Source organism: Suncus etruscus, chromosome 7 (genome assembly GCF_024139225.1).
Source record: "Suncus etruscus isolate mSunEtr1 chromosome 7, mSunEtr1.pri.cur, whole genome shotgun sequence".
Classification (NCBI taxonomy): Eukaryota; Metazoa; Chordata; class Mammalia; order Eulipotyphla; family Soricidae; genus Suncus; species Suncus etruscus.
Genome location: NC_064854.1, coordinates 124,318,903 through 124,345,455, shown reverse-complemented (window position 1 = coordinate 124,345,455; position 26,553 = coordinate 124,318,903). Strand labels below are relative to the sequence as shown.

The following is a 26,553-nucleotide window of genomic DNA, read 5'->3' as shown; positions in this document are numbered from 1 at the left end:
GAAATTAGGTGTGGGCCAGAGCAACAGCACGGCAGGTATCATGTTTGCCTTGCATGCAGCTGACTCAGGTTTGTTCCCCAGCATTCCATATGCCGAGACTTCCAGGAGAGATTTCTGAACACAGAGCAAGGAATAACCCAAGTGCCACTGGGTGTGGCCATAAATAATAATATTTTTAGAAAGGTGCTTACCTTTTGTCCCACGAATAATGTGAATACTCTCACCAGCATTTATTCGTGCCTGTACATCTGTGGAGCTGTTGAGTCCAGGAATAACAATATCTAGTAAAGAGACAGACCTCAAAGTTAGATTTCATGGGAACTGATTCAAGAAGAGAAAGAAAGGGCCTGGAGAGATAGCACAGCGGCGTTTGCCTTGCAAGCAGCCGATCCAGGACCAAACGTGGTTGGTTCAAATCCCGGTGTCCCATATGGTCCCCCGTGCCTGCCAGGAGCTATTTCTGAGCAGACAGCCAGGAGTAACCCCTGAGCACCGCTGGGTGTGGCCCAAAAACCAAAAAAAAAAAAAAAAAAAAGAAGAAGAAGAGAAAGAAAATGCAGAATAGGTTATCAACCCCAGTTCTTCAGTAATTTCCCCCCAAGATTCTCTCAGTGGAATGGGAATCAGAACCAAAAATGATGAAGCGAGTATTACACTATTGTTACACTATGTGTAACAAGGAATACTATAAAAAAAATAAACTTTGTTTTGTGGCCATATGTGGCAGTACTACTCCTGATTACATGCGGTGCCAGGGTTGAACCAGGGTTAGCTACATACAAGGCAAATGCCTTACTATCTCTATTCTCCCAAAAGAATCCATCCATCCATCCATCCATCCATCCATCCATCCATCCATCCATCCATCCATCCATCCATCCATCCTTCCTTCCTCCCCCCTCCCTCCTTCCTTCCTTCCTCCCCCCTCCCTCCTTCCTTCCTCCCTCCCTCCCTCCTTCCCCCCTCCCTCCTTCCTTCCTCCCTTCCTCCCTCCCTCCTTCCTTCCCTCCCTTTCCTTCCTCCCTCCCTCCTTCCTTCCTTTCTCTTCCTTCCTTCCTTCCTTCCTTCCTTCCTTCCTTCCTTCCTTCCTTCCTTCCTTCCTTCCTTTCTTTCTTTCTCTTTCTCTCTCTCTCTTTTTAAGGTTAACTGTGGACTTTGGGGAGATGATGATGTGTTCATGAAAATTCAGGGTTAGGGAGAAAAAGTAGGCTGGAGCAAGTGGTGTGCATTAGGAAAAAACGGAGGGAACGGAGAGAGGGAGGGCGGGAGGGAGGGAAGGGTAGGGCAGGGAAAGAAAGAAAAGGGAGGGAGGGAGGGAGGGAGGGAGGGAGGGAGGGGGGAGGGAGGGAGGGAGGGAGGGAAGGAAGGAAGGAAGGAAGGAAGGAAGGAAGGAAGGAAGGAAGGAAGGAAGGAAGGAAGGAAGGAAGGAAGGAAGGAAGGAAGGAAGGAAGGAAGGAAGGAAAAGGCCCAAAAGAAACTTTTTTAAAAAATATGAGAGCCTCTCTGATGAATTTCTCTTTATTAAGTAAAATTTCCCAATTTCTTAATTTGGAAAAAGGCTTCATTTAATAGTTTTTTCCCTGTGGCTGTTTTTCCTCCTCCCTAAGTTTAATGTTTTGTATAACATTAGGCACCAAAAAGTGACATTCTCCTCCTCTTGTTCACATTATACCACAACTAAGTAAAGAATGAAGTATATTCAAAAATCAATAAAGAGGGTTACAAGAGGTTCGCTCTCTCATTGTTTTTATTAGGCTGAATAAAATAAAAAATAAACAAAACATTTTATTTGGGACATAAAATTCAGAGACTGAATGACAGTATCACTGGTAGGCACTTGTGCACAAGGCTGATCTGTTCAATTCCAGCATATGATACATATGGTACCCTGAGCCCAGCCAGGAGTAATCCCTAAATGCAGAGCCAGGAGTAACCCCTGAGCATTGCTGGTTGTGGCCCCCAAAACATAAAACACAACAACAAATAAAAGGAGGCCGGAAAGATTGTGCAGGGTAGGGTTTTTGTCTTGCATAAATCCAACCCAGGTTCAATCTCTGCACTTTGCCAAAATTCGAAGGGCCCTCGACCTACCAGAGACCAAGTAGGCAAGACTCTGACAAGATGCTTTTATTTAAGAAACAAGATCTGCTCTTACTTAAGAAAAGCATCTGACAATGGTAGGTATAGATACTCTGCTTACCTCTTTCCACTACACATAGGTCCACCAACCCGATCCATATTCACAAAGAAACAAGTGCTATTCAAGTCTATTTATGTGGAATTAATGACAATTGTTCTTTATGCCCAGTTGACCTACAGACCAAGCCTGTGTGTCAGTAACGTTTCCACAATCTATAAAGTGCCCACTACAATCAAGAAAACCGTTCAGTTCTATTCCTCTTTTTTAAATCTAGGGGCCATAATTAGCAATGCGGGATGGGGGTGAGGGCCTGAAGTATTTCTAGTACTTTTAGGGACAGGTGGAGTATGAAAGGGTAGGGGACAAGGAGGGTTTGTTTTTTTGTTTTTGTTTTTCGGGCCACACACATTTGACACTCAGGGGTTACTCCTGGCTAAGCGCTCAGAAATCGCCCCTGGCTTGGGGGGACCATATGGGACGCCGGGGGATCGAACCTCGGTCCTTCCTTGGCTAGACAAGGAGGGTTTGATGAGGCCTAACACTGCTTGGGGCCCACTAGGACACAGCATGATTAGGGGTCATTAGTTCCAGAAATGAGGAACTCACTTCCTCAGTTATGCAAAGCATGTGCTCTACCACTTGAGCCACACTCCCAGTCCCAATTCTTGAGATATTTCATTCCAATGCAAATTCCTCAAGATCACTGACTGCTCGCTTCTCTATTTTTAACTTCAGTACCAATGTATGAGGGGCCCAGAACACAAAAGACGTTTAATAACTATGTCCTGAATATAAAAAGTTATTTTAAACAGGGGACATCCCTAGAACAGAACCCAGAAATTTCCAACCTGTTGTGGTGACTACTTTCTGCACAAGGACTCCCGCACGCTGAAGGTAGTTGATCGGGAAGTTCATAGCAGGATTTGTACCAGAGGCAGAGCTCACACTGCCTCCCAGCGGGACATGCCGTGGCATCATGGGAATGGGAGTAGACTGTACAGGACGAACACTGGCCACAGGCTTCTCATCACTCTTCATTGTTGGTTGCCTGGGAGAAAAACAAATGTACCAAGAGAGTTTGGTAGAGAAGCCCTTACCTTTCTGCAAAGGCTAGTCTCTCCATTCCCCATTATGAACCCTTTGTTGCTACTGAAAAAGGGGTCAAAAGAAAATGCAGGATATGGCTAATTCAACAGGAGACTAGAGACAGGTCTGAGACAAGAATGGTAGACAGAGAGGTAGTGAAGAATAAAGCCTCTGCAAAGTACAAATTCAGATGTCAGCAGACTCGCACCTTTTAGAAGATGTAAAACCATCACCTGTTCCTTCAAAAAAAATTTTTTTTTAGTTTTTGGGTCACACCCGGCGGCACTCAGGGGTTACTCTTGGCTGTATGCTCAGAAATCACACCTGGCAGGCGTGATTATGGGATATGGGATTCAAACCCCTGTCCTGCTGCATGCCTTACCTCCATGCTATCTCTCCGGCCCCTCCTTCAGAATTTTTTGTTTGTTTGTTTTTGGGTCACACCCGGCAGTGCTCAAGGGTTACTCCTGGCTCTGTGCTCAGAAATTGCTCCTGGCGGGCTCGGGGGACCATACAGGATGCCGGGATTCGAGCCACCATCCATCTGCGTGCAAGGCAAATGCCCTACTGCTGTGCTATCTCTCCAGCCCCAGAATTTCAACTCTGTCTACTTTAGAAATTAGTCCCTGCAGTATAGTCAGAAAGAGGCAAAAAAGCAACAAGGAAGAAAAAGCTCTTCAGTCACCAATGTGTGCTAAGTTGAAGACTCGTGGGTGGAATTGTCCCATCGTCCAAGAAAAAAAAAGGTCATATAATGTAACGTAATCATGGGAACCCATTATTTCAATTTAACCATGACCTTTATTCTGTGAGATTGCAATTCTCAATACGTAATGTAGATGCCTCCTCTTTCTCCCTCTCTCTGCTTTTCAGTGGGATCTTCCTGGGATCAATTTTGAACACACCCTTCAATAATCACTTCAAAAGTAGCAGCAGCCAGGCTGGGCACAAAAGCCAAGCTTCAAAGTGGAACATGACTCTGACCAGCCTGAGGACCAGCTGTGTACCTATTTCTACTAACATGCTAAAGTGTTACTTGATGACCAAGAATGCACTCATTTCTCACTCTTCACCTGCCTTTAAAATGGATGCTGGCACTTTGTGAAAGTTACTCCTTATTTAAGATATTTTCTTTTTGTTTTGGGGCCACACCCAGCGGCGCTCAGGGGTTACTCCTGGCTCTGTGCTCGGAAATTACTTGTGGCAGACTCAGGGGATATTTGGGGCGCCAGGAATTGAACCTAGGTCAACCACATGCAAGGCAAACAGCCTAACTGTTGTGCCATTACTCCAACCACTATCTAATAATTCTTCTAAATTGAAGACTCTGTTTCAAAGCTTTGTGAAATCTGTATCTTTGGTCCTTAGACTAATAAATGAGACTTCCTCAAATTGCTAGATTATTCCTATTAAAGAATAGTAAATAGGAGTGACAGGCAGACAGGTAGGCGCACACACACACACACACACACATACAACTTTCATATTAGGTACAGGCTTCATCAATTACACAGACACACACACATACTCTCTCTCCTGCTCCCCCCCCCTCTTATTCTCTCTCTCTCTCTCTCTCTCTCTCTCTCTCTCTCTCTCTCTCTCTCTCTCTCTCTCTCTCTCTCTCTCTCTCCTTCTCCCTCCCTCCCTCCCTCCCTCCCTCCCTCCCTCCCTCCCTCCCTCCCTCCCTACCGCTGGGTACAGGCTTACTCAATTCCTATATCTGTACAAAGAAGCCCAGAAAAGAGATAAAAAGAAAAAAAATAATGATAACCGCCCAGCCAAGAGTACCTTAGGAAATGATATGGAAGACTGAAAAATATGAAAGAATTACTTTCAATATAAATGCATCTTGTACATAAAAAGTAACAAATTCACTCACCAAAAATGTCTTTTCTTTTTTTTCTTTTGATATATGGGGATCAAACCCAAGGTCTTTATTTTTTTAATTACTTTATTTAAACACTGTGGTTTACAAGGTTGTTTATGTTGTGTCTTTTTCCAGTTACTCATGATTGAGTTGTTCATGATTGAGTTTCAGTCATATAATGTACAACATCCTTCACTAGTGCATAATTTCTATCACCAAGGTCCCCAGTTTCCGTCCTGCGCCTGCCCTCTGCCCTCTCCCCTACCTGCCTCTATGGCAGGCATTTTCTTCTTTCTCCTTTCTTTTTTCCTTTTTGACACTGTGGTTTGCAATATTATTAATGAAGGAGGGTCATTGTGCATATCACTTTAATTCCTTCAACAGCCAGTTTTTGTGTGGAGAGACCATTTCCAATTATCAATTATCATTTCCAATTATCAATTATCACAGTAGCCCCCTCTCTGCCCTAACCACACTACCCCACTATTTGTGGCAAGATTCCTACCATAGATGGTTCTCCTGGCCCTCATTTCTATTGTCTCTGGATAGATACCATGCTATCTTTTTTTTTGGGGGGGGGGGGGGCAACTGATGGTACTCAAGGGTTACTCCTGGTCTGTGCTCAGAAATCACTCTTGGTAGGCTCAGGGGACCATATGGGATGTCGGGGATCGAACCCGGGTTGGCCGTGTGCAAGGCAAATGCTCTATCCGCTATGCTATTGCTCTGACCCCATAGTAAAAGAAATAAAATCTCAGTAAGAGCAACAGAATTCCTTAAATGCAATCCGAGACGCAAAGATTTGCCCCACAGCCTTGAACTTCATGGCAAAGACAGCCCTAGAACTAAAGTGTTACAGGTGAGGGGCAGTGACTGAGAAGACTGGGCCTCTGAGTTTGAGGAAGCTACATCTTTCCAAAAGTCCAGAAGAACTAAAGCACAAGACCAGCAACTCCTTCTTCTAGTCAGGATGCTTAAAATAGCAAAATTGCTGAGCTACTCTGACTCTTTATTTAAAAACAAAACCTGCCAGTTTATAGCACCCAAAGAGTCCAGTCAAAATGTATGGGCCTGAATAAAACAAAACAAAACAAAACAAAAGAAGAATATTATCTGGTCTCATTTTGGGGCCGGAGACATAGCACAGCAGTAGGGCATTTGCCATGCACGCAGCCAACCCAAGTAGGATCTGGGTTCGAACCCCGGCATCCCATATGGTCCCCCGATCTTGCCAGGAGCAATTTCTGAGCACAAAGCCAGAAATAACCCCTGAGAGAAGCCAGGTATGGCCCCAAAACCAAAATCCAAAAAAAGGGGCGGGGGGAGGATGGGTCTGGCCTAGCATCAGATCTTCTCTTCTTTCCCTTTCAGGGACTTACCAGTTTCTTTGACTGAAGGCAGGGATGCTAGTCAGGCTCTGGTCACTGGCAGGATAATACTGAGCATATGATGGGCGGGTGTAGGGGATTGATGTGCGTTTGTCTTCCTCATAGCTTTTCTTTGCTGCCTTTTTCTCTGCCTTGGTCAGCTTGTGATCCTTTCGGTTAAGGAGCAATGACTCATGCTCAAAAGGCTCCTGGCAACACACAAGAGAATACTGATTTAATTACCAATCTTTGTGCCAACATGCTGGATGATACAATGAGTCTCTCTTTGAAACATAAAAGGGATGGCTGTCTCTAGCACTAGCAAAGAGATTGCTCAAAGGTCAACAAAAAGGTTCACTATCTTTCTGTCAAGAATATGATCCACAACTTTAACCTAGTATCAATGCTGTACTTAAGAAAGTAGGAAGTTCAGAAAATTAACAAACCATATTCTCAAAATTTACTGCCTCTGATAGGAAACTCACATTGGACAAATTACCCCATATGGCTAAATCCAGCAAGTTAGAAAAGCAGCAGCTGAGAGGCTGGGAATGTGACTCAAGTGCCTGTATTTACATGGTCCCTTGGATCAATTCCAAGCATCAGCTGCCCCTAATAACTGCCAGGTGTGGAGTCCAGCCCAAAACCACTCTACAGAATCAGCTATGGTCAAATTAGTCAAATGAAATAGACCGTTCTTAATCTTCCAAAGGAGATTGAGTATTGGTGAATGTCACTTATTTTTATCTAGTTTTTGTTTTGGGGCTACACTCAGTGATGCTCGGGGGTTAATCTTGGCTCTGTACTCAGGAATTACTCTTGGTAGTGCCCAGGGAACCACGGGATGCTGAGGATCAAATCTATCAGCCACATGCAAGGCAAGCACCTTCCCCTCTATATTGTCATTCTGGCCCTCAGAATGCCACTTGCTTACCTTGGTGATGAGGTGAGGGTATTTCAGACAGGCAAGTTGTAAAACTGGTTCCTTGATTCCCTTTATGTTCAAGGATGCTTGGGGAGCTGGCTCCTTCTCAACAAAATGCAGCAGGTTCTCCACTTCCTTCCTAGTAAAGTTCAGCATTGGATTGAGATCATCTACCACTCTATCTAGAAGGGAGAAGACATGATAAGAGTCAGTACATGGCAAAGAAAACTTTATTTAAAAACCTTTTTAAAATAAGATTAATTATGGGCCCGGAGAGATAGCACAGCGGCGTTTGCCTTGCAAGCAGCCAATCCAGGACCAAAGGTGGTTGGTTCGAATCCCGGTGTCCCATATGGTCCCCCCTGCCTGCCAGGAGCTATTTCTGAGCAACAACCAGGAGTAACCCCTGAGCACCGCTGGGTGTGCCCCCCCAAAAAAAAGATTAATTACTAAATTAATTAATTAAAATAAGTAATCAGGGGCCAGCGAGAGAGCATAGTGGCAGAGCATTTGCCTGGTACGTGGCCAACATAGCTGACCCTGGTTCAATTCCCAGCATCCCATATGTTCCCCACCCAAGTCTGCCAAGAGTGATTTCTGAGTGCACAGCCAGGAATTACCCCTTGGGTGAAGCCGGGTGTGGCCCAAAAACAAAGAAAAATAAGAAAAAAGTAATCAAAATAAGTAAAATAGGGGCTGGAGAGATAGCATGGCAAAAGGATGGTGGTTCAAATCCCAGGATCCCATATGGTCCCCGGAGCCTGCCAGGAGTGATTTCTGAGCACAGAGCCAGGAGTAACCCCTGAGCGCTGCCGGGTGTGACCCAAAAACAAAAAACAAAAAAAAAACAAAAAACAAAAACAAAAAAAAAGTAAAATAAGCTAATTTTCTTAAAATAAACAAGTAAAATGTACCACTACAAAGGTTGATAGAGAGAAGTAAGGTTCTTAGTGGCATAACTGTTTTCTGATATCTATATCACCTAATGCCATCTCATAAAGTCAAAAACCAGGTCTAAACGAAAGAGAAATATCATTAAGAAAAACCTACATAACTGCCCTGGCTCCTACTAAACCTACATTCAACATTGATGCCAATCCCCTCTACAGCAATTGTTTTAATTAATGAAATGAGAAGACCTTCTAGATGGCTGTGACTGAAAGCCGACCTGTGTCCCATTTCTAGTCCCTCCCTTCTGATCCTTATATTATCAGGTGACAGCCCCTCCTAATCTAAGACATAGCCCACCTGACATGCCCTGCTTGGAAATCTGGCGGTCATAGATCTTCTTTTCCAGCGTGTAATCAGCCACCAGGCGATAGATGTGACATGGTTTTTTCTGGCCATAACGGTATACACGGCATACTGCCTGGGCATCATGGCAAGGGTTCCAGGAAGCATCAAACACCACTACTCGGTTGGCACCAATCAAATTCACACCTAAACATCCAGCCCTAGAGAACAAAAACCAACAATCCAAGAAAGAGCTTTTACTATAAAAAGTGGTTTTCGGGGCCGGCGAGGTGGCGTTAGAGGTAAGGTGTGTCTGCATTGCAAGCACTAGCCAAGGAAGGACCGAGATTCAACCCCCACCCCCACCCCCACCCCCACCCCACCCCCCGGCGTCCCATATGGTCCCCCCAAGCCAGGGGCAATTTCTGAACGCTTAGCCAAGAGTAACCCCTGAGCATCAAACGGGTGTGGCCCGAAAAACAAAAAAAAAAAAAACAAAAAAAAAAGTGGTTTTCAAATTGGTTTTACCAAATTCTTTTACTTGTGAGTCCTACTGTAATCCTCTTATTGTTGTATACAACACACTCAAGGATTCTGCAGTTCTCTAATGAGGAATATATTATTTAAGCACTGAAACATATGCACTGAATATCATATAGAAGTGACTACCAGCTGAGAATCATGATAGTATCTTCACCCCTCTATAATGTGTGGCCTCCCACAACGTGCCTTAAAGTCATGGGCCTTGGAGAAGGGAAACATCTGCACACGGCTGTTTCTGATGTTCTCGGTATAACAGCTGAAGAAACAAGGATTCATGGTCTAACAAGAATGTTCTAATGATAAAGGGCAACACAAGACCCGAAGTGATAGCACAGCAGTAAAGGGCTTGCCTCGTTGTGGCCAACCTGGGACGGACCTGGGTTCAATTCCAGGTATCCCATATGGTCCCCTGTGCCTTCCAGGAGCGATTTCTGAGCGCAGAGCTAGTAATAACCCCTGAGTGCCACCAGGTGTGGCCCAAACCCCCTCCCCCCAAAAGGCAGCACAGCTCTTTTAGGCTGCTTGGCATGAAATAAACAATGTCATCAGTCCTTTTTACTTTCAACTACATGGCACCTTTAATATATTTTTCTTCTTGTTTTTGGATCATACCCTTTAGGGCTCAGGGCTTACTCCTGGCTCTGTGCTCAGAGATAACCCCGAGTGATGTTTATGGGAACACATGTGACACTGGGAATTGAACCCAGGTCAGCAACTTACAAGGCAAGCCACTTTACCCATTGTATTCTCTAGTCCCGAAACTTTCTACATTTTTTTTCCGCCCACTCCCTACTTTCTACTTTTTTTCCCTCGGTTTTTGGGCCACACCCGGTGAAGCTCAAGGGTTACTCCTGGCTATACGCTCAGAAATTGATCCTGAGGGACCATATGGGACACCGGGGGATCGAACCGAGGTCCATCCTATTAGCTGTGCCACTGCTCTGGCCCCAAAACTTTCTACTTTTAAAAGCACTTTCAGGGGCCAAATAGATATCATGGAGGTAGGGCATTTGCCTTATATGCACAAAGACGATGGTTCAAATCCCGGCATCCCATATGGTCCCCTGAACCTGCCAGGAGTTATTTCTGAGCATGGAGCCAGGAGTGACCCCTGAGCGCAGCTGAGTGTGACACCCCTCTCAAAAAAGCACTTTCACATTCACCTTTTCTCTAAGCCTCAGAAGACTCCTTTTCTCCTGAGAGAAAAAATAATCAATGGCCACTGTTAGTGAAACTTTCAAAGACATTGTCATAATTGCACTTCTAACAAAACTTCTTTTGGGATCAACTCTCTCATCTCAAAAACCAAGACAATCCTGAGAATATTTCCTCTGACAGAATTCAGATAAGCGTTTGGTCAAATGCCCCGATCTCTCCTGTCAGGATCCACTCACCTTGTGGAAAGAAGGAATAGCCAGGTGGTGAGGTTGCTGGGGTCATTGAACTGATTGATGAGTCGCTCCCTCTCAAAGGCTGGGGTACTCCCATCGAGCCCTAAGAAAGAAGAAAACCACAACAGCCGAATCACTGTATGCGTATATATGTGCTCTGCTTTGGTTGGTGTGATCCCCAGCAGTACTAAGAGACTATTCCTGGTTCTGTACTCAGGAGTGACCTCTGGCAGTGCTTGGGGAATCAGACACAGTGCCAAGGATCAACCAAGGTCAGCTCCATGCAAGGCAGTTGACTTCCTATCTCTGGCCCCTGGGCAAATGTGTTTTAAAAAAATGAAACAAAACAAAGAAAAAATTGTGTTGCTCAGATTGTCTAGAACAAACTAGGGATTTACAATTTTAAAATAATTCCGTCGATTCACATTTACAACAAAGTTTATTGATGACTTTTTCCCCTCTGTGTTTTTGGCCAATTCGAAGGACAAGATTCCTAAAACTCACTGTGCATAGGAAGAATCATCCTATATGATTACTTGGTAAACATTTGTTCAATGTGACCCCTCTGCCTCAGTTGTGTGAATAATGTTAAGTACTGAAGAACCAAGGATTTTTTTTTTTTTTTTTTGGGTTTTGGGTTTTTGGGCCACACCCGGCAGTGCTCAGGGGTTACTCCTGGCTATCTGCTCAGAAATAGCTCCTGGCAGGCACGGGGGACCATATGGGACACCGGGATTCGAACCAACTACCTTAGGTCCTGGATCGGCTGCTTGCGGGCAAACACCACTGTGCTATCTCTCCGGGCCCCCAAGGACTTTTTTTTTTTTTAATAAAAAGATACTCTACCACCAAGAAACTATTTTAATATCTCTAAGGCTAAAATCCTGCAACAAACATAAAAGGGATAAACTTGGAGAAATTGGAAAATATGAATGAAAATACAGCTCAAACAAGGGAGAAAAATGAACTTCAGCTAAGAAGTCTGAATAATAAGAGGACCAAAACTGTTATATTTAGTAAAATGAAAGGCAAACTCCAAACCATAACACAGGAGAAATACCACAGGAGAAATAAATTGCTAACAGTTGTAAGAAGCATTAGTTTAGTTGTTTGGTACTGGAGGTCATTTAACTGATTAATCAGCACTCCAAACTGACATTCCAATTTGAGTTCCCACAATTTCCAAGCACAACTCACTACTAACTCATGTAACACAAGTCTCCAGAATAGAACCTATTTGGGGTCTTCATACCAGCTCTCTTGTGGGCTCCATTTCTAGCTTTTCTAAGTCTCTTTGCTTTATGGCCAGTGGAGATTTCCCCACCCTCTCACTCTACAGGGAAAATTTGAAAACAATAGGAAATATTTTTGATTTTACAACTAGATAGATATTACTGCCATCTAGTGAGATGCTAAATATCCCACAGGAAAATTCTCTATAACAGGGGTCTCAAACTCATGGCCCTGCCCTAGAGGAATCTTTTTTTGTTTTGTTTTGTTTTAGTTGTTTGGGTCACACCCCCCAATGTTCAAGGCTTACTACTGACTTTGCACTCAAGAATCACCCCAAATTGGTGGTGGGAATCCTGCACTGGTGAAGGGGGGTGTTCTTTACATGACTGTAATCATACAACTACAATTATATTTGTTTTTTTTTTTTTTTTTTTTTTTTTTGGTTTTTGGGTCTCACCCGGCTGTGCTCAGGGGTTACTCCTGGCTCCATGCTCAGAAATTGCTCCTGGCAAGCACGGGGGACCATATGGGACGCCGGGATTCGAACCGATGACCTTCTGCATGAAAGGCAAATGACTTACCTCCATGCTATCTCTCCGGCCCCACAACTACAATTATATTTGTAATCACGGTGTTTAAATAAAAATAATTTATTAATAAAAAAAAAATCTCCCTGACTTTGCCTCCTGCGGCCCCCAGGTAAATTGAGTTTGAGACCCCTGCATAAGAATGAAGTCAAAACTGAAATTCTTCTTAAAAATGTACTAAAGTCTCTTGATAATAAACTTTGTTATTTATATAAAAAAATAAGAATGAAGTCAATATTTGGCCAATAAAATGCCTGAGGTGAATACTTCTTTATGGGATGCCGGGATTCGAACCAATGACCTTCTTCTGCATGAAAGGCAAACGCCTTACTTCTATGCTATCTCTCTGGCCCCTCTCAGCTTTTTTTTTCATTACCAGTAAGGGGTCTTTTTCATACATCTCCTACCCTCCCAAGCACCATGCCACTCCATACTATCTTAATACCACATATTTTATTTGTTTCTATTCTACATATTTGTGAAATATACTTGTGAAAAAATAACACTTTTCATTTCCCAAGAACTAATTTCACTCCATTAGGAATAACATCTCTCCCTTAGAAAATGCATCATGTAGGGGCCGGAGCAATAGCACAACGGTAGAGCGTTTGCCTTGCATGCAGCCGACCCAGGATGGACCCTGGTTCAATCTCCCAGCATTTCATACGTTCTCCTGAGCCTAGCAGGAGTGATTTCTGAGGACAGAGCCAGGAGGAACCCCTAAGCACCAGGTATGGCCCAAAAACCAAAAAATAAAATAAATAAATAAATAAATATTAAATATTAAAAAAAAAGAGAGAGAGGAAAGAAAATGCATCATGTAGGCCAGTGCTCACTCTGCTCCTTCCACCTAGTACAGTGATGGCTAACCTTTTGGAGCCCGAGTGGCCAAACTGCCACACAAAACCAAAGAATTTCCTCAAAGTGCCAGCACGTCAATTCAACCTTAACAACAAGATTTTAGTATCTAAAAACTCTTTATAAGTTTTATAAATTTATTAATTGTAGACCTTCCCGAGTGCCAGTGACAAGCCTTTGCGTGCCACTGCTGGCATGCGTGCCATAGGTTGGCCATCGCGGACCTAGTAGAATGGTCATATTGTGTTTTAGCTCAAGTTCTCCCCTTCCATAACTCACTAATCATCTCACCACAATGTTTATAGTATCCTTAGTATCCAAACTAAAGCACACTTGTTCTTGGAGTTGCCTGCGTCTCAGCTCAAGGTGCATCACTTTTCTTCCTTTACTTCAAAATACTCCATGCTGGGATTGGGATTGTGCATGCCTAATTTTCTTCATACTTACTGACTCTTCTCTAATTCTCAACCTAACTCCTCAAAAATAATATCCTCTCTCAATCAAACGATATTAATTAAAGTAAAAATCAGCCACTATCAGGGCCAGAAATACAGTACAGAGGGTACTTGCCTTACACATGGGTTTGATTACCAGCATACCATATTGTCCCCCCAAGAACCACCAAAGATAATTCCTGAAAGTAAAAAACCAGGAGTAACCCAAGCATTGGCAAATCTGGCCCAAAAGAAACAAAGAAACAAACAAAAAACAACCAATCACCACCACCATCTAATTAGGGTACTCAATCAGTTGTTATTTTCTGTTTTCATGCTGTCATATCTTAGATAAAATAAAAAAAGGCCTGGGCCGGAGAGATAGCATGGAGGTAAGGCATTTGCCTTGCATGCAGAAGGACGGTGGTTCGAATCTTGGCATCCTATGTGGTGCCCCATGCCTGCCGGGGATGATTTCTGAGTATAGATCCTGGAGTAACTCCCGAGTGCTGCTGGGTATGACCACCAAAAAAAACAAAAAAACAAAAACAAAAATAAAAATAAAAAAGGCCTATATCAATCGTCTAGCTCTTTATTCTCCTCTCACTCAAGATCCCTGGCATTGGGTATAGGGTTTCATTTTTTTTTTCTTTTTTTGTAGAGGGAGAGAAAGAGGGCGAGGGAGAGAAGGAAAGGAGAAAGGAGTGAGAGGGAGAGGGAGGGGAGGGAAGACGGGAGAGAAAGGGAGAAGAGAAGAAAGGGAGAGAGAGTAAGAGGAAGAGAGAGGAGGGTAAGGGAGGGGGATAGAGGGGGAGGGAGAGGGAGAGAGGGAGAGAGGGAGAGAAAGGGAGAGAGAGAGAGGGAGAGAAAGAGAGAGGAGGGAGGGGGGAGAAAGGGAGGGGGGAGAAAGGGAGAGGGAGAGAGGGAGAGGAAGAAAGGCAGGGAGAGAGGGAGACAGAGAGAAAGAGTTTACCAGGCCTGTATCTCTCCACTGTTCTGGGTATAGGGTTTCAAACATAGTAGTTGATGCTCTGTATTTCCCTGTTCCTTTGATAACCAGTTATTCCTATACATTTGATGGAGGGCAGAGATAGGGGAATGGGGTGAGGAAAGGAAAGAGCAGAGTGGAGGGGAGGGGAGGGCAAGGAAAGGAGAAGGGCAAGGCAAAAGCAAGTAAACCCTTTAGCGGACCTTAGTGAAGTTTCAGGAACAAATAAGCCATAAACTCACGAAAGTAAGTGACGTTTCGAACCCATTTCTGTACTCCTTGCCCCTCGGTACAAGATATACAGGGTACTTCACGTTTCCCTAGGAATTCCTCGATGAGAGCCAAGGTGGAAAGGCTCTGGCTGAAAGAGACAACATTTAGTTAAGAAGTTTTCCAGACACAAGAAATCTGGTTCCTCAACAAGTCCATACTCCTGTGGATTCTTCTGAAGTAGGAATTGCCACAAACTATTTATTCCAACTTCATTTCTAGCACCACTCCCCTAAAGAGAAAATGTCACAAAGAAAGACCAAGGGTTTGTTAGTTTATAAGAAAAACAAATGTTTATTAAAAAACCCATTTAAGGGACTGGAGAAATAGCACAGGGGCGTTTGCCTTGCAAGCAGCTATCCCAGGACCAAGGGTGGTTAGTTCAAATCCTGGCGTCCCATATGGTCCCCCGTGCCTGCCAGGAACTATTTCTGAGCAGACAGCCAGGAGTAACCCCTGAGCACTGCCAGGTGTGGCCCAAAAACAAAACAAAACAAAAAAATTAAAAATATTTATATTCATGGGGCTGGAGGATAGCACAGCGGTAGGGCATTTGCCTTGCAAGCAGCTGATCCAGGACGGACAGTGATTTGAATCCCAGCATCCCACATGGTCCCCGTGCCTGCCAGGAGCAATTTCTGAGCGCAGAGTAACCTCTGAGAGCAGCCAGGTGTGACCCAAAAACCAAAAATAAAAATAAAAATATTTTGTTTCCTTTTTGTTTTTGATTTTTTTGGGGGGCCACCCCCATTAACGCTCAGGGGTTACTCCTAGCTAAGTGCTCAGAAATCGCTCCTGGCTTGGGAGGACCACATGAGATGCCGCCGGGGAATCAAACCGCAGTCCGCCCTTGGCTAGCGCTTGCAAGGTAGATGCCTTACCTTTAGTGCCACCGCTCTAGCCCCTAAAAATAAAAAAATTTTAAAAAGTTTATAAAGTTTATATACTCAAACTTTAACACTGAAAATGCCTAGGGATCAGGGAACAGAAAGAGCAAGAGAGAGTACAGCAGACAGGGTACTTGCCTTGCATGCACCCTATATAGTCCCCAGTCTGTCAGGAGTCGTCTCTAAGCACAGAGTCTGGAGTAAGCCTGGAGCACCACTAGGTGTGGCCCCAAAACAAAAACAAAAACAAACAAAACAAAAGGGGCTGGAGTGATAGTACAGTAGTAGGGCATTTGCCTTGGTATAGTATTTGCACACAGCTAACCTGGGACATACTCGAGTTAAGATTCCTGGCATTCCATACAGTCCCCCGAGCCTGCCAGGAGTGATTTCTGAGCACAGAGCCAAGAGTAACCCGAGTGCCACCAGGTGTGGCCCAAAACCAAAAAAAGAAAAATGAAAAACAAAACAAACAATTTGATGTTCAACATAATGCTTAGTACCAAATAGAATTCAGCACTAAAAGCCAGCACTGTATGAATATACACTAGGCTTAATCATATGCCACAGGCAATATCATGGGTCAAACTAAGGAGACAAAATCACTGAAAGATTCAAAAATTGTACAGGAAGTCAATCTCCTCAAAAGTGATCCAGAAAAACAGGTGAACATTAGTCTCACCCTCGAGAGTCCTATCCCCTCAGAGTATCATATGTGAAAATCCCTAAAGCTCTGAATCCAGGCTCTTGTCACGGAGCTCTCACTAAGCATACTCTGGTAAGAAAAAAGGGTAGAGATAGTACAGTAGGTAGGCACCTGCCTTGCACATGATTGACCAAAAACTGATCCTCAACACCACATATGATCCCCCCCAAGCCTACCAGAAGTGAAGAGAAAGGAATAAACCTTGAGAACCTGTAACTGTGGCCAAAAGGAAAAAAGAAAAGAAAACATGGGAGCCGGAGAGACAGCATGGAGGTAAGGCATTTGCCTGGCATGCAGAAGGACGATGGTTCGAATCCCGGCATCCCAGGAGTGATTTCTGAGCGCAGACCCAGGAGTAACCTGAGCACTGCCAGGTGTGACTCAAAAACCAAAAAAAAAAAAAAAAAAAAAAAAGAAAGAAAGAAAGAAAAGAAAACATAACTCTGGAACAAACCATACTGCTCATTTGATCTTATATATGGCTATATTTTAAAAAAAATGCACATCAGAAAATATTTTTAATACTGGTCAGACAGAAAATATTTTAGATTTTGTATATTACATATAATCTTTATGTAAGTGTGTATAGGTGTGCATATAAAATATTTTTGTTCATTTTAGGGCCACATCTAGTACTCCTGGAAGAGTCAAGGGTAGAGGTATAGGTACAATGTGATGCCAAGGATAGAATCAGGGATCTAGCAGCTATGCAAAGTATGTGCTCCAGCACTTTGTGCTCTCTCATCCCTTCATGTGTAATACACGTGTGGCTATTTCCCAATCTAGTGATTCTCAGGCATGCAACTGCGTGCGTGCGTGCGTTGGATAGACACACAGAGGCAAAGACAGACAGAGATGGAGATAGAGGCAGGGACAGAGACAGACATTTCAGTCAACGGAGCAGGTGGTTCAATGTGAAGGCCTGAGGTTGTGCTACTGTTTATATCATGTGGTGCTGGGATTTACCTAAGCCACCCCAGCAGTGTTGTGGGCATTCTCTAGGACTGCATTTGGTAATGTTAGGAGACTATTTGGTGCTGGGGATAGAACTGCAGCTATGTTTCACTACAAGAAGGCACAGCCATGGGGCCAGAGCGTTTGCACTAGAGGTAAGGCATCTGCCTTGCAAGCACTAGCCTAAAACGAACTGCGGTTCAATCTCCTGGCATCCCATATGCCGCCGCCCCACCCCCATGCCAGAAGTGATTTCTGAGAATATAGTCAGAAGTAATCCCTGAGCATCAACAGGTGTGGCCCAAAAACAAACAAAAAAATGAAGGCATAGTCTTTTTTTTTTTATCCCGCCCCCGAAGGCATAGTCTTAAGTCCTAAACTATCTCTTCAGTCCTCTATTTTTACTAAAAATAAAAAAGCAAAACTTAAAATGATAAAAATTAGCTTTCAGGGGGCTGGAGAGATAGCTTGGAGGCAAGGCGTTTGCCTTTCATGAAGAAAGTCATTAGTTCAAATCCCGGCATCCCATATGGTCCCCTGAGCCTGCCAAGAGCGATTTCTGAGCGTGGAGCCAGGAGTAACCCCTTAGTGATGCTGGGTGTGACCCAAAAACAAAAATAAAAACAAAAAATTAGCTTTCAGGTTATTTATCCTAAAAAGGCCACAGGCCATACTTAGAATAGACTATAGTGGAAGATTAGTCTAATATCTCCATCTAGGCTTTGAAACTGTTCTTCACAAGAAAATCATGTTGGGTTAAAAAACTGAACAGCAAGATGCAAGAAGATGTTCACAAGAAGTATGAGTAACACACATAGAGGGAAGAGGGTTAGTAGGACCCAGATGGTCTACTCTAAAGGGACTGCCACTGTCATAGATGTCTGAACAGCATCACCAGGATGTCTCTTCATACCTGAATACAAGGATCTTGTCTCCAAGCTTCACACTCTCCTCAATCAAATGGAAAAGCAGTACCATCTTCGGAGAGTTTTCTAAGACTCCAGTCTGATAATTAGTCAAAAGATTCTTGGCCTGCAAGAGAGAAATAAGGCAGCATGGAGTGGGTCTCTAGCCAAATCTCTACAAATCATAGTCTCCCTTCCTATGCAGTGGCACACTGCAACCTTTGTAGTTTCCTTTAGCAGATCATGACAACTGTGGTCCACTGTGTACTCCCCATACCCTCATCCCACACAGATCTCCACCATCCCTTCCTAAAAGTGGTGTCCTTCTCAACCACAAAAGAATCTGCTCAACTCACCCATTCATATGTGACAATATTATTGCCACGCTCTTGGAAAGGATTGAAGCCAACCCCTTGCAGGAACTTGCTATTGGTTGCCTCTCCCATTGAGGAGGCCAAGGCATTGTCCTCCACCTTGCCTTTTGTTCCCTGTGATGAGCAGCGTGCACTGGTCCCTGCTGAACCAAGCTCTTCCACATCGAGGTCTTGTTCATTGGCCAGGTTCTCTTTCTGAAGGGCTTCATACAGCACATCTGGGTGATTCCAGATCTGAAGTTCAGATTAAAGGAGAAACAATATAGGGTAGAAAACATACTAAGATTATTCTGGAGAGTCTGGAAATAGGCACTTGCTTAAGCAGATGACTTTGCCAGCATATACAGTCACAACAGAAATTAAAGTAACTGCAAATTTGTTTTCACTAGCCAACTCTAGTCACCATGACACATGAATTGGAGAGTTCATACAGGAATGATGACATTATGTTTGGTACATGATTAAAAAGGTTGTGGGCTGAAGAAAGCACAACAGGGATGGTTTCTCTTGTATGTACTCCATCCATGTCTGATTCTTAGCACCACATATGCTCCACCAAACCTGCCAGGATTGATCTGAGTGCAGAACCCGGAAAAAGTCCTAATAAGCATTGATGAATGTGCACTCCCCCCCCCCCCACTCACACACACACACACACAAATGAAGAAGAAAATAGCCAGCTAAAAGCTGTCAAAGAAATAGATCCCTTACAGAGCATCAGGAAACACTTACTTGACCAGATCCAAGAGCACTCAGGCTCTAACAACCCGTCGCCTGTATTCATGAGGATTTATATTTAAAAAACATGTGGGCTCTACTAACCCCAAACTAACTATCTCAAGTTGTTTTAAGATGAAAGAGACCTCAATTTAATTAAAAATAGAATCAAGGGACCATAGAGAGCCTAGGCATGTGCCTAGGTGAACCTGTTGAATTCCAGGCCCTACCTATGATCCTTTGAACACTGTTAAGATTAACACCTATGCACTGTCAAAATGTGGCACACACACACACACCCCCCCCCCCGCAAAAGACAAAAAAAAAGGAAAGAAAAGAAAAGAAAAAAATTGAAAGTACAGGCTGGAGAAAGAACACAGGGGTCAAAACACAAACCTGGCCAGTAGCCAGATCTGATTTGATCTCTAGCTCCACAAGGTTCCCTGAATATTGTCAGATGTAGTCTTAGGCAATCTCTGAATATTCCCAGGGTGGCCTGGTTAACCCCCAGCACAAGCCTTTGCAGCATAACATCCTCAGGCATCGAATCCTCAGCCCTGTTGACCCAGAATTTCCAAGAGGGATCCTCAGACCTTCTGAGCACTATTTGGGAGATGGGGGGAGGAGAGAAATAACTGAATGCAAAAGTAAACTACTCTTAAAAACTTATATATGTATTCTGTTCTATTTTTTTGTTGTTAAGTTTGGGTCACACTCAGAGGTACTCAGGGCTTAATATGTCTTAGCTCTATACTCAAAATTGTTCCTGGTGGGGTTTGGGGGATGAAATGAGATGCCAAGAATCAAATCTGAGTCAGCTGTGTGTAAAGCACACATTTCACCTACTCTACCCTCTCTATCCAACTCCCATGAAAATCTGTTCTACAACATTATTCCATCACTTCTCTTTTCCAAGCGAACATGTGAGTAAGAAAGAAAGTGATTTCTCAAGTTTGGGATAATAAGTCATGCAACTGAGTTGCACATCCTAGGTATGATTTGACATTATAATCTATATAAGTGGTACATCCAGAAATTGTATAGTATATAGCTAGCACATCTTTTTATATCCCCAAATTTCCCTAATGCAGTGAATTCAAGTGGTTCCCCTTCTACTTTGTTTTGCCTTCATCAATAACTCCCAGAAGGAATAACATATATATCTTTAGTTTCTATCTCAACCGTCTCTTAGCCATCAACGCACCTTGCAGCACACACAGAAAGCCTTGAGGGGGTTCAGGCCCAGCCAACCGCTACTACCACAATCCCGGAAGCGATCCATGAACTGTGTATATAAATCTCGCTGTATCTTAGAGAGCCGTACCAGGATCACATTTTCTTCCTTAGCTGGGAGATGAATCTTCAGCACAGTGTGGCCTCTCCTACAAAGAAGATCAGAAATGAAGAACTGACAAGCACTAAAGGAATAGTAGGGCACTTGCCTTGCATGCAGCCAATCTAGGAGGGACAGTGGCTCGAATCCCAGCATCCCATATGGTCCCTTGAGCCTGCCAGGAGCACTTGAGCGTAGAGCCAAGAGTAACTCCTGAGCGTCGCTGGGTATGAGCCACCCCCCCCAATATATATATATATATATATATAAAATGTCAAAGGCTAGACTGATAAAATAGCAAGTAGGACTTACTTTCATGTGGTCAATCTGGGTCTGAACCTTGGATTCCCATATGTTCCCCTAAATAAGCCCTAAACACACTCTCCCCACAACAGAGATAAAGAACAAAAATATAAAAATGTAGGCACTAGTTCAGAGTGATATGCTTTGCATCAAGAGAAACCCAAGTTCAATCCCCAATATCTCAGGTCCGTCAAACACCACTATGTCCAACTCCAAGCAATGTGCTGAGAATAGTCCTCATTAAGCATCACCAGATATGGCCCTAAACCAAAATAAATAGCAAAGGACCAGAGTGCTCAAAAGGTTGAAGGCCTGGATTCAACCCTCAGCATCACATATTCCACCTCCTTCCCCCTATTCAGGACATCACTGGAAATAATCCAAGCCAGGAATAGCGCCAGAGGTCTCAAAACAGGGGTCTCAAAACCAAATAAATAAAAATAATTAAAATTAAGAGTCAGGGATGTAGCTCAGTGGTAGAGTACTTGCCTTGTAATATGAGACCCTGGCACCACAACAAATTATTAAACAAAAATGGGAGTTCTGGGGACAGAGAGATAATACAGCATGTAAGGGGCTTGCCTTATACACAGCTGACCTGGGCTCGATTGCAACATCCTATACTGTCCCCCTGAGCACCAACAGGAGTGATTCCTGAGCAAAGAGCCATGAGTAAGCACTGCGCACCAGCAGGTATGCCCTTTACCCCTCAAAAAAGATGACTGAGAAAATATCTTCTAGGAGTAGAACACACACTTAGCATATGCAAATCTCTAAATTTGATCCCCAGCACCACATGAACCCCAGTACTTCCACACCCAAGCATTAAACCATCATCATCAACTGGGTTAAACTATGGAAGTATATTCTTTTTCCCCACCCCCAGCCTCACTGCTGGGATATTGTTTATTTAAAAAAAAAAAAAAAAGACAATACCACAGTGATAGCACAGGGCGTTTGTCTCGCAAGCAGCCGATCGGAATTGAATACCAGGTTTCCCATAAGGTCCCCCAAGCACAGTCAGGAATGACCCATGAGTGCAGTACCAGGAGTAACCCTGAGAACCACCAGTGTGGCAAAAAAAAAAAAATAATAATAATAAGGTTAAAAAATAATTAAAGGGGCCAGAGTAATAACACAGCGCAATAGGGCATTTGCCTTACACGCATTTCCCTGCATCCCATATGGTCCCCTCCAAGCCAAGAGTGATTTCTGAGCGCATAGCAAGAAGTGACCCCTGAGCATCACCAAGTGTGGCCCAAAAAATCAAAAATAAATAAATAAGGGGCCGGAGAGATAGCATGGAGGTAAGACATTTGCCTTTCATGCAGGAGATCATCGGTTCGAATCCCGGCATCCCATAAGGTCCCCCGTGCCTGCCAGGAGCAATTTCTGAGCCTAGAGCCAGGAATAACCCCTGAGCACTGCCGGGTGTGACCCAAAAACCACACCAAAAAAAAAACAAAAACAAAAACAAAACAAACAAATAAATAAATAAATAAAAATTAAAAAAAGAAAATTTCATGTGATACAATAATACTATTCCAGACATATATAAGAAGGAAAAATGCTACTTATTTTCCTTTTAGGAGATGGGGCAACAAGGGGAGGGATTAAACCATACCCAGCAAGGCTCTGGAATTCACAAGGTGCCAAGAATTGAACTAGGAGCAGCTACATGCAAGGCAAGCACCTTAACCACTGTACTACATTTCCAGCCACAAATTGTTTTAATTCTAAAGTATATTTTCGGGGGTGGGGGGAGCAATAGTATAGCAGGTAAATGGCTTGGCTTGCATGTGGCCAACAAGTTAAATCCCCAACATCCCATATGGTACTCTAAGCCATACCAGGAGTGATTCCTGAATGCAGAGCCAGGAGTAAGCCCTAAGCATTGTCAGATATGCCCCCCAAAATCAAAAATAAAGTATATTGAAAATTTTGTTCTCCCAGCAACCTTGTTCACAATAGACAAATTATGAGAGTCCCAGAAACAGGTATAAAGAAGCTGGAGTATATGCATTTGTCATTAAAAATTATGAACAATACTGGGGCCGGAGAGATAGCATGGAGGTAAGGTGTTTGCCTTGCATGCAGAAGGTTGGAGGTTCAAATCCCGGCATCCCATATGTTTCCCGAGCCTGCCAGAAGCAATTTCTAAGCATAGAGCCAGGAATAACCCCTGGGCGCTGCCGGGTATGACCCAAAAACAAAAACAAACAAACAAAAAATTATGAACAATACTGGGGCCAAAGAGATAGCATGAAGGTAGGGTGTTTGCCTTGCATGCAGAAGGATGGTGGTTTGAATCCCGGCATCCCATATGGTCCCCGAGTCTGCCAGGAGCAATTTCCGAGTGTAGAGCCAGGAGTAACCCCTGAGTGCTGTAAGGTGTGACCCAAAAACAACAACAACAAAAAATTATGAACAATACTATCTGGGACAAAATGAATGTATCTATGCTAAATGTTTATGCTAAATGAAGTAAATTAGAGCTTGCTCTTCAAGCCCATGTTCTCCCTTGAATAGGTCTTGCTTGCTTCTCCCTTTGCTTATTTCCACTCTGAAAAAAATCTGTGTTCTCTGGAACATGTACTTCGACCTTTCTCTCCTTTTACATCTTTCAAAATAAGTTTCAATAAAAACTTTCCAGCTTAAAAATATTATATATTGGTGGCCAGAGCTGTGGCACAAGTGGTAGGGCATTTGCCATACCTCAGACGTGGCTAACCTAGGACAGATGAAGGTTCGATTCCCAGGCCAGGGGTGATTTCTGAGCACATAGTCAGGAGTAACCCCTGAGCGTCACTGGGTGTGGCCCGAAAACCAAGAAAAAAAAAATATATATATATATTGGGCCTGAGAGACAACACAGAGGTAGGATGTTTGCCTTGCATGTGGCCGACCCAGGATGGACGTGGATTCCATTCCTGGTATCCCATATGGTCCCCTAAGCGTGCCAGGAGCGAGCGCAGAGACAGGAGTAATCCAAGCGTTGCCAGGTGTGGCCCAAAAACCAAAACAAACAAACAAACAATATATATATATATATATATATATAATATAAAATAAGTTAGGATGTGAAAGACAACTGCCAAATGTTTTTAAGTATATGTGAAATATAAATAAAAGCAAAGAGAAAATAACAATAAAACTACATCCTAAACTCATGAAAATTATGGTGGTTCCAAGAGAGAAAAGGAATTATTTCCCTTAAAAATGGGAGGAATAGGGCCCGGAGAGATAGCACAGCGGTGTTTGCCTTGCAAGCAGCCCATCCAGGACCAAAGATGGTTGGTTCGAATCCCGGTGTCCCATATGGTCCCCCGTGAATGCCAGGAGCAATTTCTGAGCAGACAGCCAGGAGTAACCCCTGAGCAACACCGGGTGTGGCCCAAAAACCAAAAACCAAAAAAAAAAAGGGAAGAACAGGGCCAGATAGCATGGAGGTAGTGCATTTGCCTTGCATGCAGAAGGGCAATGGTTCGAATCCCAGCATCCCATATGGTCTCCCTGAGCCTGCCAGGAGCGATTTCTGAGCATAGAGCCAGGACTAACCCGAGCACTGCCAGGTGTGACCAAAAAAACAAAAAAAAAAAAAAAGGGAGGAATATTTCTGATGAAAACTTTCTAGTAGTAGAATAACACTGGAATTTTGATGGTGATAGTGATAGACACATTTAACAATTTGAAACAACCCTTGAAATTTCATAATATTATAAGCCAGTAATAGATCAATCTTTTTTTTTTTTAAAAAAAAGGATAAATTCATTTTAAATATGAAAACTAAAGCAGAGATGAGTAGAGTGATCTTTCTCAGTTCAATGACTGGTGACAGACTCTGATTCAGGGCTGCTTCTATGAGCTTTCTCCATACAGTAACATGGTAAAACAAGGCAACTTGCTTTAGGCTAGGCTGAGCTCTATGCACCGACATGCTGAAAGTGATGGAGTCATAAATGACCCCTTGTATTTGTTCTCCTAAGTCACCAGATGCTAACTCTCACTTCGCTCAGTGAATCAGGCAGGGCATCCTTGTAATTTCAAGAATCAAATTTGATGGGGAGCCAGAGCAAAAACACAACAGACAGAAAGCTTGCCTAGCACAGTGCCAACTCGAGTTCAATCTCAGGCACCCTGTATGGCTCCCTGAGTTCATCAGCAGTGATTCCTTATCTAGAGGCACGAGTAAGCTTTGAGAACAGCTAGGTGTGGCCCCAAAACAAACAAAAAAATTAACTTTTGAGAGAAGCACTCCTTGGCCAAATGGGAAAAAAAAAATTCAACATCCACTATTCACACAAAATAAAGTTCTCACTACTTCCCCACTGTGCAAGATTTCTCCCTCATAATAGCACTAGCATTCCTATTTCAACAGTGCTCAGAAAATCTGGTCCCGGGGATGGCTCACCTCTGCACAAAGCCCTCCAGAAGGCTATGTAAGACGTGGCTTCGGTACCTCATGAGGCGGACATCCTGAGGTGTGCTGTCGATACACTGTCCATTTAGGATGGGGCGTTCAAACATGTTGCTGAACTCCTGTCGGGTGCCAAGGAAGTCTGGGCGCACAAAGTCCACCATGCACCAGTACTCAATGAGGTTGTTCTGCAAAGGGTACCCAGTCAGCACCACCCGGCGGCGAGAGCGAATGTTCTTCAGGGCCTGCGAGGTACTGGCCTGGCAGTTTTTGATGCGGTGTCCCTCGTCACATATCACCACATCAGGGCCCGGGCGGCATAAGGCCTTCTCAAACTCTAGGGAGGGAAGAGGATCCCGAGTCAGAGGGTGACTGCTCTTAGTCAACAATGTGAGAAGTGGGGGCGCACCCTGGAGGAGACAGAAGAAATGAAGGAAGCAGGAAAGGAAGAGTCAGCCCCCACTGCTGAAAGGGAGCCAGCCAGTCAAGCTCCTGGATCTGGTGTGACTTACTAACCTGCTCTATGAACTCTTTCTGTAAACATCTCTTCCTTCCCTTTCTCATTTTTCGTTTTCTATAGACGAAAATTAAAACTGGCTTGTATTCCTAGGGCTCACGCTAATTTTGGGAAGCAAAGAGCACAGCTTTACAGAGTATTAGTCTAGGATTAAAAATGTGTCTGGATGAAGTTTAGAAGAATAAAACATGCCGTGTGGTTTGCACCATTGTTAGCACATCGGCACTATCTGAGTGCTGGCTTGTGGGAGCCAGCTGAATGACAAGGTCTTCCTAGAATTACTGGCCAATCATTGCTGAATAACAAATTCATCTCAGTTCTACCACAGGAACGAATTTAGAACAAACATAAGCTCATAGGTGGAAAAATACCTATAAAATGCAACAGCCTTTAAACCTTTAAAATCTTTCTTTCCAAGAACTGGGGATACACTTCAGTGGTAGAGCACTTGCCTTGCCTCTGTTGAAACACTGGGCTCAAGGCCCAGCATCAAAAAAATTTTAACTAAAAGAAAATGA

General features: G+C 43.6%; 1 protein-coding gene across 1 annotated transcript in view; it reads right to left on the bottom strand.

Moving 5' to 3' along the window:
* The window catches only part of RAD54L2 (RAD54 like 2), a 55,877-nt gene that overhangs the window by 9,504 nt on the left and 19,820 nt on the right, over window positions 1–26,553 (bottom strand). The window contains exons 9-19 of the mRNA XM_049776710.1: window positions 25,513–25,855; window positions 20,670–20,847; window positions 18,731–18,982; window positions 18,383–18,501; window positions 14,895–15,013; window positions 10,556–10,655; window positions 8,634–8,839; window positions 7,395–7,567; window positions 6,473–6,669; window positions 2,989–3,188; window positions 192–281 (exon numbers count right to left, since the gene is read on the bottom strand). Coding sequence (XP_049632667.1) covers window positions 192–281; window positions 2,989–3,188; window positions 6,473–6,669; window positions 7,395–7,567; window positions 8,634–8,839; window positions 10,556–10,655; window positions 14,895–15,013; window positions 18,383–18,501; window positions 18,731–18,982; window positions 20,670–20,847; window positions 25,513–25,855 — 1,977 coding nt within the window. The remainder of the gene's footprint in view (window positions 1–191; window positions 282–2,988; window positions 3,189–6,472; window positions 6,670–7,394; window positions 7,568–8,633; window positions 8,840–10,555; window positions 10,656–14,894; window positions 15,014–18,382; window positions 18,502–18,730; window positions 18,983–20,669; window positions 20,848–25,512; window positions 25,856–26,553) is intronic.